Source organism: Phascolarctos cinereus, unplaced genomic scaffold, assembly GCF_003287225.1.
Source record: "Phascolarctos cinereus isolate Bilbo 61053 unplaced genomic scaffold, phaCin_HiC Scaffold_7;HRSCAF=346, whole genome shotgun sequence".
NCBI lineage: Eukaryota > Metazoa > Chordata > Mammalia > Diprotodontia > Phascolarctidae > Phascolarctos > Phascolarctos cinereus.
This window is the reverse complement of record NW_027556180.1, coordinates 124,735,153-124,750,681: the sequence shown is the minus strand read 5'-3', so window position 1 is coordinate 124,750,681 and position 15,529 is coordinate 124,735,153. Positions and strand designations below refer to the sequence as shown.

Sequence of the window (15,529 nt, the reverse complement as noted above, 5' to 3'; positions counted from 1 at the left end):
TTAAGCTTTATTTTAAAGTAACATGTAATTTCATGTGGACTTTTAAAGCTGTCTACTTTTCTATGTGTGTAAAATTTTTGGGAGATACTTTATTTTTCTTTATAGGTTGATCTGTTCAGAATCATCAGAGAGAAGCCTAATTTTGTAATTAAGTATTTATCTAAATGTTGGTACCCTGATTGAAAATCAGTAGAAGTTTCTTGGATGTTAGATTTCAGTGGGAGAATATGAAAAGTGTTTTTTTTTTAGAACTTTTTAGCTAATAAAAGTGTTGAGTAACAAAACTTTTATGTAAAATGGTTTGCAGTATAAATACTGTGTTGCATGATTCTATTTTACCTTAAAGTGAATATAATATTTACCATATTAAATTTTGGATCAAATTCATGCTTAAAGAAGAAACGTCTTAGAAGCTTATTTGGAAGATTATTTCATAGTTTTAGGCATCCTTATGCTTTGAAACCCAAATCATGACAGTGATAGCAAAGTCAATGTATTATAATATGGTGTTTAAAAAAAAAAGATTTTTGGCTATACTTTTATAACAGGTAGTGTGGTTTGTTGGGATGAGAACTGGACTTGGAGTCAGGACAAGATCCGAATCCCACTTACAACACTGGCTTGCTGTGTGACTAAGGGCAAATCACATAAATTCTGAGCCTAAGTTTCTTAATTCATAAAATGGTCATAGAGATAATTGTGAGGAAAGAACTTGGCAAACTTTAAAATATTACATAAATGTAAGTTAGTAAATGTAAGTGGAAAAATGTAAACAAGTATAGGAAGAATTTTTATGAGAGTTTATTTTGTAGAAAGTGTCATAACTATTTTAGCTTTTCCAGTGGGGAAAAAGGCTTGTTTTATGAGAGTTTATGTTTTAGCCTGAAAATAAGGTAAGATGCTTTACTATAAAATGTTGCATTTTTATGTAGTAGTCATTTCTTCAAAAGATTACAAGTTGTTCTTGGACCTAAATGTCATTTGTAAGTACATCTTAAAATTCCAGTTGTGTGACATTGTGATGAGACTCTGGACTAAAAATAAACTCCAGAGCTGCATTTTAATAGGCATGGAATCTTTTACATTTATCATAAATTTATATGTACAGATTTAAAATTTATACCTGGGGACTTTAATATCACACAACTCATGTGCAGATGTCATTGAACATGTAATTGTTTCTACATTTCACATTATGCTGTAGTTTGAGATTGTACTATAAATCTTTTGTGACTGTGACGGTTATTTCGGTATGTTGCTAACACTGATTTATGCTAGTTCATGTTACTTTAATTTGAACATACTATTTCCAAAGCAGCCACTTACTGCAGCTGGTACTTAGAAAGGCATGAATATCCCATAAGTTAAAATTTTTACGTTTTCAATTACGAAGACTTTACAGAAAATGGGACATTTTTCAGAACAGGTTATAACAGCAAAGTTAAATTCTTTTTTTCAACATCGAAGCATTTTATATTTGTGAAATTTGAGGCTTTTTTAAAGGAACAGTATTACATTAAGAATACAAACGATTTAATGTTAAATATGGCCTTTTGTCATTATATACAAATTGATACTCTAAAAAGTAAGGTCACTTTACTTCATATGGTATGATTGTGAATAGTAAGTTTCCATATGTGTCATGCATAAATTATTAATATTATCTACTTAGCTTTTATCTACCTACCCACCTGCCACCATCCAATCAGTATTAATCCCTAACTTTTCCTAAGTTCCAGTCTAACATTAGCAGTTGTCTGTTGGACATCTTGATTGGATATACTATAAGGATCTCAAAATCTGTGTGTCTGAAGCAGAATTCATCTGTTTTCCCAAATCCATTCCTCCTACAGATTTCCCAGTTATTATCAAGAGCTACAATCTGTCCATTCATTAAGATGAATGAATCACTCATCTCACTTATCTAATCACTTGCTAAGTCTTTTGTCTATACTCTGTTTCTTGTGTCTCTTATATTTATCCCTTTCTCTCTACTCACACAGCCTGTGCTGTAATTCAGGCTTTCATTACCTCTTGGTTGTATATTTAAATCATCTCCTTTAATAGATCTTCTTGCCTCTTCACAGTCTCTTCTCCAATCCATCTTCCACATACTTCCAGAGTAGTATTCCTAAAGTTCAAATCTGACTATCATATTCTCCTGTTTTACATATAAAATGAAAGGTAAACTCTTCTGTTTTACATTTAAGGGCCTTTACAGACACACAGACACACACAAACGCACACGCACACACACACTTACTCTCTCTGCTCTGGTTCAGCCGTACTGCCCTCTATACCTTTACTTGGTCAATTCCCCTGTGCTCAGAGGGCACTTCTTTCTCATCTTTGGATCTTAGATTTCCGTTTCCTTTGAGCCCATCTTAAGCATCACCTCCCACTTGAGACCTTCACTTTTGTCTTCATGCCTGACATATAGTAGGCACTTAATAAGTGCTTATTGATTGATTGATTGAGTGTTTTTAAAAAATGGAATAGCACCAAAAGGGATCATAGATGTTTTCTAGCCTAACTAGGCCCAGGGAGCTGAAGCCACCTGAAAAATTCAGAAAAACAAAACCAAGCACTAATACTGCAATTTAATAATATTTATTTTAAGTTTTTAATTGTCAGAAGAATTAGACTCTTTTTCAGAAGTATTAAACTAACATTTTTACTCTTTTTAGGCTGCAATTCATGGATCTCGTTTCAAAGGGCAAGATCTTAAACTGGCCTGGAATAAGCCTGTAATTAACATGTCAGCTGTTGAAGCAGAAGAAGTTGAGCCTGATGAGGAGGAAGTAGGTTGTTTTTGTCATTGTGTGGGCGGGAGGGATTTAGGGGGCATGTAGACTGTCAGCTTCAGAACTTAATTCTGAGCCCTGTGGTGGACCTAAGCAGTAATAGTTATGATACTTGAAAATAACCAGCCAAAAATCATGTGTCTAGTCTGTTCTCCAGAGGCAACTCAGCATTATATGAGGATGCTCATAACTCAGTGTTTGTGGTGCTAAATGCTTGATGGTTTCTGCGGTGCTTCCTGACCACCACCCTGTGATTAGAGAGAATAAATACTATTATGCCTATTTAGAAGATGAGGAAACTGAGGCCTAAAGAGGTGACATCACTTGCTCAGGCACACATAGCTAGTTAAGTGCCAGAGTTAGATTCAAACCCTTGCCTACTGACAAGAAGATCGGAGTTCTTTCCATTTTCTCTTGCCGTTCCTCGTTGGTTAATAAGAACTCTTAACAATCAATGTAGTTTTAGAGTAACTCTATACCTAGTTCATGTGACATCCCAGCTTTCCCTTTATTTGTCTTTCCCTTTCATAAAGTCTACATCCTTGTTTTGAAGCCAAAAAACCCAAGGTAGGACAGTTCTGCTTAGTTTGCTGCTTTATATCAGTGTAAGATGATTCTCTTTTTTCAGCATGTAGTTGTTCTGTGAGAAAAAGTTAAGCATGGGAAGGGAGGCCTGTTGGGGAAACTTAACAGTTTCTCATTTTTATCCAACTCAGATCTTTGTGTAGTATAGCTTTGATATCTTTTTTTGGGGGGGGGGATGGATCATGTGAATTCCCAGTTGATCAGATAGGTCCTTATTAAAACCAAAATACAGAAATGCTTTTTGAAACCAAATATATGTCATTTGGCATTATTTGATAATAATGTTAATAATAGCATACAATTTATATAGCACTTTAAGGTTTACAAAGTACTTCCTTCACAATTGTGTGAGGTGAGGAGGCAAGTACTATTATTCCCATTTTATATGTGAGGGAACAAAGTGTCGGATGGTCAATGACTTGCCTAATGTTTCAGGGCTATTAAGTAAGAGCCTAGGCCAGGCTCCAGTTCTTGGATTACAAGTCCTAGTGCATTTCCCACAATACCAAAGGATGTATACTTCTTTCCCACCTGAAGAATTGAATATTACATAGATATAGAATAACCTACAATATTAATTGCTTTTTTGGGTTGTGAATAGTAGAGGGATTAATACAAAAAGATACTGTCTGAGAAGCTTGTATCCACTAATGAAGGAATAGGCCCCAGGAAGTACATGCAATGGATGTAAATGCATTAACAGCTGTTGTGCACAAGTGCTAGAAGAGGCTACTTGTATGATTAGAAACTACTAGAGCATGATGGGCAAGCTTTTAAGATGGCAGGAACATTTGGTTAGGTAGGAGAGGGGAAGGTATTAAAGGCATGGTAATGGCATGTACAGACCTGATTTTATGTTTATTGCTCGTTATATGCATACCAATATAGGTGTATATACCAATAGGCTATAGGATCTCATTTGTCCGTTGTTTTTAGTGTCATGGGCTGAGGTTGTTGCTCTCCCCTCAGTTGTTGCTTGACATTTCTGTCAGATGAGATACATTTTGTATTCAACTCTTTGAGAAATATCTATATATAAAAGTTTCCCACTCTTTGTTTTGGTAAGTTCCTAAATACATTTTAACCTAAAGTTTCAGGAAGAGTCTTTGGTGGATGACTCATTGCTTCAAGATGATGATGAAGAGGAAGAGGACAATGAATCTCGTTCTTGGAGAAGATGATTTGACTCATCATTGATCTGCAAATGCTAGGACTCTACTTGTGTTTCATTAGTATTATCTAATGTACTTTTACATATTTGTAAAAACAATTTTTGGTAAAATGTGATGAAGATGGATTTCAAAAATAGACTAAAGAGAAGAAACTACCTTCTGGTCCTGTATTTTGAAAGATTGCTGTTTGAGTTTTATTTCAGTAAACAGTTGCTAAAGACATCACATTAGAAACATATGCAATGTTTTTATTACATACTTCTACTGAGCGTTACAGAATTCTTTGGGTTCTTTGTAATTTAATGAATAGGTCTGAAAAATATATGACCAATACTTGTTATAACTTAGAAGATTTTTGTTTTATTCCGAAGTATCAAATAGATTTGCATTAAAAATCTAAAATGAATGTTTCCAAAAATGAATAGATAACATAGTACTAAAGTTTTCAGGTTATGTATTCATAATATTGCATAGTAGTATGCTTAGGCTTTACTATGTACTAGCCTTTTGTTTAACTTGTGTATGTATTTTACAAATGGGTTTTAATGATAATGGTGTATGACTGCTTTGCATATAAATCCTTATGACTTTAAGATGTTTGAAAAAAATAAAGTGGAATGGTCTCTTAAAAAAAAAGAAAAAGAAAAAAGCAATAACAAAAAAAAAAAGCTAAGGCAATGTTCCCTAATTTAAAAAAAAAAAGAAAAGAAAAGAAAAAAAAATAAAAAAGACCATTCCAAATGGTGACTGCCCCTTTCCCCCAGTACTCACAAAAGGAGCTATAATCACTAATTTATTCATAACAGTAGTTTATTGGTACCTTTACAATAATGTGCAATCTGATGCCTAAAATATATACCACTTCAGTTTGGTTTGATCCTTTAAATTTTCAACAGATGTCTTAAAATTAAAAAAAACTTTAAAAACAGGCTGATTAGTTTGGAACTACACTTCAAGTAGACCTAATTTGATGAATAAGAAAACCATCAGATTACTTTTTGGATATATGAAAGAAAACTTGACCATGTGAAGATATATGAATAAAGAAATGTACTATAAATTAGTACTTAGGAAAACATTGTTTGGTAAGTACACCAACCTCAAATTTTTATAGTGTACATTTGTTGTACCTTTATAAAGATCCTTGACTTTTACAAAATCCTTACTTCAGAACATTCTTTGTGTAGCCATAATGAATCCAATTATCCAAATTTACGTAGTTTGAACTGAAAGGAGAAAATCTTATTACATTATTTCCTTTTAGTGATATAAATATTCCTTCTTCCTCCTAAACTGAGATTATTTTATCTTCAGAATTTTTTTTGGCTCTTGCCATTTCAGGAGGTTAGTTCTCAAGAAACTTATTCATTAAAAAAGACTATTATAAGAAATGGAAGAGATGCCATCCCAGGTGTCCTGAGATCCATTGATGCCTACTGTGAATGTCATTTTGTATATTTCACTTCCTTCTTATTGTTATGCTGAGGAAGTCACCCCTAAGTTCTCAAAGACTGTCTTTTGTTTGATGACCAGCATAGCTAAGATCAGAGAAGTTCATCCCTAGAATGTTGGCTACTGAGCAATAAATTTTTTTCAGCCTCAGCCAACTCATATTAACAGTTTATTAATAAGTCAGATGTTGTGATTGGCATTGGTGGCAGTGATACCTACACCATTAAAAATTTTCAGTCTTCAAAGTATATTTTACATAAGGTGCTTAACAGCAATTTTAGAATTATATGCCAGTTCCTGTCTTTTCCTCTCTGCCACCTTTTCCTGACTTACCCCAACTCTTCTCTTTTCCCACTACTCATCCCATTTTTACACTGCAATAGATGTCTCCGTGTTATTTTATTAACAGTACTATCTAGCTAAACATTTTGACTTCAAATTTCATATGCTAACTTTAGATTTCAATTAGTTTAATATTTCTTGCCAAATCTCATATATATATATATGTATGTATGTATGTATGTGTGTGTATATACACACATATGTGTATATGTATATACATATATGTGTGTATATACATATATATGTATATACATGTGCGTATATATACATATATATGTATCTGTGATATAGTTATACGTAACATTGTTATCTAGTCTATGCTTATGCTATTCTGGTTCATTAGGTAAGTGTGTTCTTTTTTCTTTCTTTTTCTTTTTCTTTTTTTTTTTTAATTTTAGTAGTCATGAAAGATGCCAAATTGACAGAGGCACAAGTTCCTTCTCTTTGCACCAAACAGGTACTACAGCAAAATAAATCTTTTAGCTTTAAAAGCCAGTTAATTATCCCTGGTGATTTTGGCTTTATTAATTTAAGAATTTTTGGTTAGTGGTTTTTGTATTTATTTATATAAACTACAGAAAATACTCATTTTCCTGGTCTAAAATTATATAATAACTTGAAGTTTATAAGTGCTTTTTGTATCCTCTTGCTTTGAGTTCATTGACCAGTAAGGTTTGAAGGTTATTGTATAACGAATCAAAAGATTTGTTTAAGTTATTTAACTTATTTGAGCTTCACTTTTTTTGACTCTCCTTTGGGCATAATAACTTAGAACTCACAGGTTTGTTGGCCAAGGTCATAAGAGATATGTGTAAATGTGTTTTTAACTGTAAGTAGTAATTTAAATGAGACCTGTTATGAAGATTTTTATTTTGATGGATGGATGGATGGATGGATGGATGGATGGATGGATGGATGGATGGATGGAGTGATGAGTGAGTATAACAGAGTGCATGTCAGTTCTTGACCTCAAAAATTATATCCCACAGTTTCACACCTATTACCTCTACGTGCAGTGCATGAGAGTTCTGGATTTTACTTTAAAGTAGTATAAATGTGTTAGGCATATTGTTAGATACTGTGAATCTTTCTCTCAGATCGTACCAATGTTACAACTCTGTTGTGAAGATTTTTACATTCATAGAAATAATGATGAAAAAAGTGGTTATCTAGTTATGTCTCCCTAACTTTAGTGAGAACTATATTGAAACAGTCCTAGAAATTGTCATGAGGTGACTATACAATCATTTTATACCATTATGTATTTTATGACCATTAATAATCAAAAAGTTCTTGAAAACAAACTATCCTGAAATCTTTTTTGGGGGGTGAAGGGGTCCATGTTGGCTCATCTTTGGAAGAAACAGCTTATATTTGGTCATAAAACTTAAATAATATCTCTTGACATCTTTAGGAAAAGCTTTCTAAATTCCACATTTTTATATTGATTTAAAGTTTACACTTCCTTCACAACTCTATAATGTAGGTAGTAAAAGTATTATGATTTGAGCTGTCTACAAATTTGCAGTACACCTACAGAATATAGATTAGTACTGACTACTCACTCCCCAAATTAAGTACTGAAAGCCTCTATTACAACATATACATCAATATCATCAATATTGTTTTACAGATACAAAGAATATTTCAGTTCTTTAGGCTGTATAGACCCAGTTACCTTAGTGTTTCCCTTTATCATATACTACCCAAAACTATAATCATGTTTGTGACCCTACAGAGTTTGCAACAAATTCTTTTGTCTTATGCTGTAGCATGTAGCCTATCTGTGGTTGCACTGATGTAGATGTACCTCCACAGATACAGATGGCAGCTTATCCATACCCAGCCATCCTGTGAAACTTTTGTTCATGTTCTGTTATGAGTTCTCTTCACGTAAAGTAATGTGCTGGAAAGCTTTTGTGTACTTTTCCCTGACATGGTCAAGTAATCAATCTATAGAACACTTACAAATGATTCCTTAACCCAGCCACATGACTACATATCATCTCTTTTGCTTTTATGTTCCCCTAACAACACTCTTTACTCAAGTTATTGGAAGATTCTTATTCATGCTTATGCTTACCATATAACCTCTTTATTGCCCATTGTGTGATTATAGCCAGCACTATTGTATAGTACATTATAGTTTTAGTATGAGATATTTACATATATACACATACATACCTACATACATACATACATATATACATACATATACACACACATGCATAAACTTAAAATAATCCTTATACCTCAGTGTCTGTGAGGTAGGTAATTTATTATGCCCGTTTTAAAGTTGATGAAAATGAAATTGATAGATTCATTTGCCTAAGATCATATGGCTTATAGGGATGGAAGAAGCCTTGAGTCCCATGACTTTGGACTCCTGAGTCAAAAGCTGGCTTTTTCTAATTTGATAGTAGGGTTTGTTTCTGTGGTTATGGATATTAGAGATGTAAAAGAAGTTATAGTTTGAGTTGCTTACAAAAGATTTGAACCCATTTTTTACTGGGAAATTTTTTTGAAAGATTAATTGGAATTACCTCATGATAATTGGTTATAACACTTTAAATATTTTTATCTTATATCCCTTTTTTCAATTTCTTTAAAATAATAATAGCAATAATATGCTTTTTAAAAGCAGTTGTAATAATAGTAATAGCATATTTATAGTGATTTACAGTTTACAGATTGCTTCTTTCATAGTAACTTTGAGGTATATAACCCTAATAGTATTCTCCCTTTGCAGATAAGCGAACAGACATTCAGTTTAAATGACTTAAACACATTTACTAAGTTAGCCTGGAAGCTGATTTCAAGTCCTTTGCTTTTTTCTCCATTACCATGTTGTTACCTCTTCTTTAAATATTTGTTGCCTTCCACATCAAGAATATATAATACATATGTACAATAACATTCTTCTGATAGTGGGAGATTGCTGTTAATATTGAAAGGAAAACCTTTCCAATTTCTAGGTGATGATTCATCATATTAAAAGTTATTGGATCTTGTTAAAATGAAATTTTCTATTATCAGAAATTCAGATAAAATATTCTTTTCAGTTTTATTCTGAATAGTAATAGAGACTTAGATATTGTTTGTCATAATGTTATGATTTCCTAGCATATTACAGGAGCCTTATCCGTCTCCTTATTACCAGAAGCATTTCTAAGGTGTTGAATAAAGGAAAGAATTGATCTAAAAAAAAATAAATTCTGGCTAACTACCAGTTAATTCATGGTTCCTTCTTCCCCTTCCTAAGATGTAACAGCCTTATGTTGACAATAAGACAATTATTTGCAACTTGATTTATGTGAAACCACCCACCCTCCCTTAGCTCCTTACTCCTTCTATCTCAGCCCCCCCTCCCATGACATTACAGAAGCTTATTAAATCAACAGGTAACCACATAAATCATGGATTTGCCTGTGTAGACTAGTTTAGGAATGTGAACCAAAGACCTGCAGAAAATCTGAGTTCTTTCAGAATGTTGACACAAACAAGCAGCCTCTTGAAAGTAACATGATACAAATGAATATGATCTAAATCAACGTGGCCAAGTGCCCTAATTTAAGGAAAAAAAAAATCATCCTTATAAATAGCAGTTTTAGTTACTATTTTGATAAATAATTTTCTTGCAGTTCATTGATTTTTTTTTATGCTTGCTTTGATTTGTCCTGACTCAATTGTATCTTTTTTCCTTTAGACAATTCATTTTTTCCTATTCTAATTAATTGTTATTTCTCACTACATTTGCCCTCTTTTCCTAAATCTCACAAATTACATTTCCTCTTGGTTTTCTGACTATTCTGCTTTACTTTTCCTGCGTAGGCTTTTATTTTATACAATATGTTTATAAAGCAGAGCAATTTTATGGAGCAACTTATCATGAAAACCAGTTTCATTTTTGTTATTAGTCAACATTGCATACATAGATTTTAAAATAAACTTGGAGAATTTTTGAGTGATTTCTTCCTCTAATTCTAATGGAGATAAGATAACATCAAAACTTAGAGAAAGAAGTAATTCAGTGAGTGACAGTTTTCAAAAAGAATTCAGGCTAGAAGGGTGGGTTGAATTTAATTTTGAAATCAAATAGGAATTAATGTAAAGTCTAACATTTCTATTTTTAAAAATGCACAGAATGGGAAGAGATGGGTAGAAAGTAATCCATGTGAAATAAGCTTGGGATTTTAGTTGGTTGCATGTGCATTATGCATGGGTTTAACGTAACTTTTCTTAGGTTATATTAGAATTAGGGTCTGTAATGTTAACAGTCACACTGTTACATAGTTCTGACCACTTCATTTTAAAGATTTTGACAAACTGGAGTGTTTCCACAGGAGAGTGACCAAAATCAAGAGGAGAGTCCAACCCATATCAGGGCTTTGTAAACCTTAAAGTGCTAAATAAATGTGAGTTATTAATACTATTATCAAGGGGGTTACTTCATGGAGTTGGGTATATTATTTACCTGGAGAAGAGAAATTAGGTGTTTAGAGTATAATCATCAGATAATTAAAGAACTAATGTGGTATAGTGTCTAAGGGGTTTCTCCGGTAGACAAAACCTAGACCAATTGGTAGAATTTAGGAGAGGAAGGTAGATTGTCGTTAATATGAATAACTTTCTTTGAATTAGAGCTTTTTAAAAATTGGGATGAGCTGTCTTGTAAAGCTGCTCTCAAGCATAGCTTGCTTATTTATCAAGGCTGTAGAGGTGATTCGTTCATGTAATAGCTAGGAAATTGTACTAAATGTATTTCTAAGGTAATTTTTACTTAAAAGATTATATGACATGAGTTTGTTTGGCTTATTTTGTTGGTTAGAATGTTAATTTTGTTACATTTTTAAAATTTAGGTCTATCCCCTCTTCTGTATTTCTTACCAATTCATAACATTGGCTAGATTTTTTAAAATTTGAATTTTAATATAGCATTTTAGTATTGTTCCTTTTTGTCTTTGAAGCTTATATCTTGTGCAATATGATGCAGTGAGAGTTTTAAAACCACTTTTGCCCCAAGTAGTTCTCTTTATCCTAAACTTTGTTTAGTTTGCATTGCAGTTTTGGTTGGGCTTTTACAATTATTTGTATATAAACATACACACACACATACATACGTACATACATACATATATATATATATGTATATATATATATATATGTGGAGTTTTTAAGTATTTTCTGTTACTGGATTGATTAATTGTTTTCTTTTTCTCCAGCAGAGTTCTATCAATATTGGCTGAACTTTAGCTTAGAGGCTACATTGGCAAGACTCGTTCCTGTCTGGAAGAAGACCATTATAATATGATGTGATACCATTGTATGCTTTGTCTCCTGTTAGCTTGAATTAATGTTTGGTTTTGGTGCATATTAGCTTTAGTTCTTTGGTAGTATGAAAGACTACACCTGTTTATCCCCTGAGTTTGTATCTGAAGTTTTGTCATTGGTAAACATTATCTTTGAATAACAATCAGTTTGGATATTTATGTTCTTCTTTTAAAATCAGGTTGCTATTATTGCAAACATATAAGGGAAAACTTTTAACTTTAAATTTCTTAACATCAGATATGTTAAACATCAGTCAAGTTGGAAAGAGCTGTGTTTATGAAATATGTTGGCAAAGCCATTCTTTTTTTCTGAGCAAATGGGAATAACGAAAATCAAAAAAGCTTAAAGTGGCAGTTGGTATGGAATTGGTTTGGATTTTAAGTTTTCTCTGTTTAATGGGATCTGTTTCTGGAAATAGGGTAGTGACTGGCCATCAAGATTTTGTTTAATACCTTGACAAACTTCTTCTAAAAATGCCAAACTAGCTTATCTGGACAGTTGTTTCTGAGTCATTAATCCTTCAGAACAGAGAGTAACTTCACTGTCATTTGAAGGGACATGTTAAAACCTAGGGAATCATAAGTATTTTGAAGTGTCAGATTAGCATCTGTGTGTGTACTTGAGGGGTTTTCATTAAAGACTGAATCCCAGCAGATGCTAAGTGAAGTAATGGGTTTTTTTTAAACATTATATGCCTCTTCTGTTTCTAAAAGTGTACATTTTGTATAGTTTTTAGAAGGAATGTGGTTTTAATATTATTTTGGCTTTTTTTTTAGATTAAAGTAATATAGTATACTTGTATAAAATCTCAATTTAAAGTCTCAACCTCAGAATGTTTTCAAAGTATAACTTGTGAATAGTGATCCTAGGTAAATACTTCTATAAATATGTTAAAGGATGGGAGCTGCACATATCAGGATGTTAGAGAGAGAAAAATCAAATGATTTTCCAATTCCTGTTACCATGCTGTTTTCTAATTCACTTGCTACACAAAGACTGCTTAGGAAAACACTCAGGTTTTTGTCGTCTTATTGCCTAATTTAAAAAATGCATAAATATAGAAAATGAGAATTTTGAAAATATTTGTCATAATGTGGATGAGTACTTAATACTGATTTGCAATAGTGGAAAACATGATATATTTAGGTTAAGAGACTAATAAATAAAGTGCCTATTTTAGATGGCCATCAAGTGAATTTTAATTATAGCCATTGACTTAGCCTACATTTGTGAATCAGCAGATAGTCCGTAACTCATAGATTACTTACGCAGTTTAGGCAAGATAGCTGGTGCTTTAGAGGTTTTATTCTAAATAAAAATTTGGACACAACCAGGAACCAGATAATTCTGATTGTTTGCTTTCCATTCCATTTTGGGCTTTTAAGCTGGGAATTTTCATTATGATCAGTGTTTCTTGTTACTAAAAGGTCACTAGTTTTAGCTATACCTAATTATTGAAAAGCAACAATATTGTCAAAGGATGAGGATTTGCTTTTATCAATATAGTTCAACAGGATTCTCATAAAACTGTGTAGATAACTGCACAGAATCACTTGATTGAAGTATTTCATCTCCACGTGACTGAGTCATAGAAGTCTTTTTTTTAAAAAAATTTAATGTGTTTCACACTTTTAGCTCCTGTAGCTGTGCTATGTATTTCTGTTTACATTTTTACATAGTGAATTTCAAAATATTCTCACAAAATGCAAAACTGTAGATTTCTGAATAACTTCTGTCTTGCTTGCAAGATAATTATTAGTCCACAAGTGAGGCTTCCACACAAATGTCAGAAAAATTTTGTTGGTGCTACAAACAACCCTCCCACATTTGTTTTGACTCAAATTACATCACTCATTTACTTCAGCATGCTCTTTGATCCTTTTAAAACAATATTTTATATAACTACTCAGTTTGTAAATTGGGTAAAGTTTTCAGCCTTGTGAACACCCAGTAAAGGGACTAATGTAATAATGCAAAAATAACAGGAAATTTCTTCTTTTTGATTGTGTTCCTGCCTTCTCAAAAAAGACTTTAGTTTGTCATTAGATCCTGTGTTAAATTTTCTAGGAGATGTAAGGGGTGTTAATCCTGGTCTGATTCCAAATTGAATAATATTTCCACGCCTGAACCTCCTTACAGTACATTAGTACTAATGTTTATTTTTCTCCAAACTATTATGTAACTCAGCATTCTATGCAGCTATTACTTCATGCAGTGGTAGTTCTTGAGTACATATTTTTAAAAAAACATGGACCAGAGGGTTGTAAGAAATTCATTAATATGTTGTTGGGTTTTGTGGTTTTTTTTTTTTTTGTTAAGAATTCTCAATTCAAAACCTTGCAAAGAATATTTTCATAAATCATTCTTACGGATCAGTAGAACATTATGGATGTCAAACTTAATGGTGTTCATAATCCTAAACTGTAGTTTGTTAAAATATTTGACACAAATTTTTTCATGCTTTTTGTTTAATTAAAAGTCCCAACTCAGTGTCTGTGGATTGATGAATTCTGTACTCCTGAATGTCCCATTTCAAGAAAGTCTCCTGGCATGGGAAAATATTCCCTACTCTTTGAGCAGAGCAAAAGTAATTGGTTAAGCTGTACCAGCTTTTTTGTTGTTGTTGGGGGGGGGGGTAGGGGAAGGGAGGAAGAGTTGTATTAAAAAGTAGTGATAAAAACTTGAACTAGAATACTAATATTATTTGCTTACAATACAGTATTGTTTGGTTTTGTCAGTGGTTTTGTTATTTATAGCTGAATTTGTTTTGCTTGTTAAATATTCATGTTTGTTATTTTTATATTTTGAGAATTTTTGAAATAAAATTTTCCTGAAAACTGTTCTTTAGTGAAGTTTTTCCCCTTCTCCAGTGCTGCCACATGGTGACTATTTTTTAGCAATACCAAATGATGGGAAAAGAAAGATTGAAGAAAAGTTAGGTCCTGATGAGATACAGATAACTTTCAATCTCTCTGCACCTTGATATACTATTTTTCTCCACCCTTATTATATGAGTAATTTCACTCTTTCAGTGTGGGAAATGAGCCAACATTTTTTTCAGCTCTGCTTTTCCTATGAAACATATTCATATTGCCTACTTTTCTTTTTTAACTGCTTACAGATCATGTAATTCCCCCTTAGGTAGTATTTTTCACACATACATAGACATCTAATTTTTTTTTCAGATTTATCTCCCTCAGAATATTCCCCTTCCTCACTTCTTTTCCTTTTGTGAAACAAAACTGAAATAGCCCCAATCCTTGTTAGGGTTGCTAACCCAGGTTGAGGCTGGTGGTACATGTATGTTTTGGGGAAGGGAAAAAATGACAATGAAATTATAAAGCAACTTCTAAAGCTTTTGAAAGTAGCCAGACTTATCTCATAATCATGAGAAGATTCTATCAATCACTTCATTTTCTTTTGATTAGAACTTTCCCCTTAACTATTGTTAAAAGTACATTGAGAAATGACTTTTTTTTCAAATTACCAGTATCATAATAGATTTTCTACACTTTCTTTACTAATGCATAGTATTTTAATTATGTTTTGGATCATAAGTCTAGAGCTGGAAGCAGGTTAAATGGAACTCTCTTATTTTAGGGGGCGGGGGGGTTTGTCTCCTTAATTATTTTTTTATCTCCCAGGTTAGAAGTGTTGTGGCCACTCACAGTCTTTGTTGCACTTCTGCTTTCTTTTTGACTTAATCACTTTGTCCCTTCCTGAGGCATTGAGGTGGCCAGCTGGCTCTCAGAGGCTTACCATATTGATAATTTAGTGCAGATCCTCAAACTGAATATCCCCTGGCAGCTCAGAACTTGAGAACTCAAGAGATCCACCAGCTTT

The 15,529-nt window shown here is 32.6% G+C and overlaps 1 protein-coding gene and 1 long non-coding RNA gene across 7 annotated transcripts in view; both read left to right on the top strand.

Annotated features, from left to right (window-relative positions):
- RBM26 (RNA binding motif protein 26) overlaps positions 1-5,486 on the top strand; it is a 94,642-nt gene extending 89,156 nt beyond the window's left edge. For all 6 annotated transcript variants that reach the window (XM_020973315.2, XM_020973311.2, XM_020973310.2 and 3 more), the window contains 2 exons: positions 2,688-2,801; positions 4,481-5,486. In XM_020973315.2, the coding sequence (XP_020828974.1) occupies positions 2,688-2,801; positions 4,481-4,570 (204 nt within the window). In that variant the 3' untranslated portion in view covers positions 4,571-5,486. The remainder of the gene's footprint in view (positions 1-2,687; positions 2,802-4,480) is intronic.
- Positions 5,487-6,818: 1,332 nt separating this feature from the next.
- LOC144454747 (uncharacterized) lies at positions 6,819-14,528 on the top strand. The gene is made up of 2 exons (XR_013483261.1): positions 6,819-10,770; positions 11,581-14,528. It is a non-coding gene; the product is annotated as an uncharacterized LOC144454747 (long non-coding RNA).
- Positions 14,529-15,529: the final 1,001 nt, after the last annotated feature.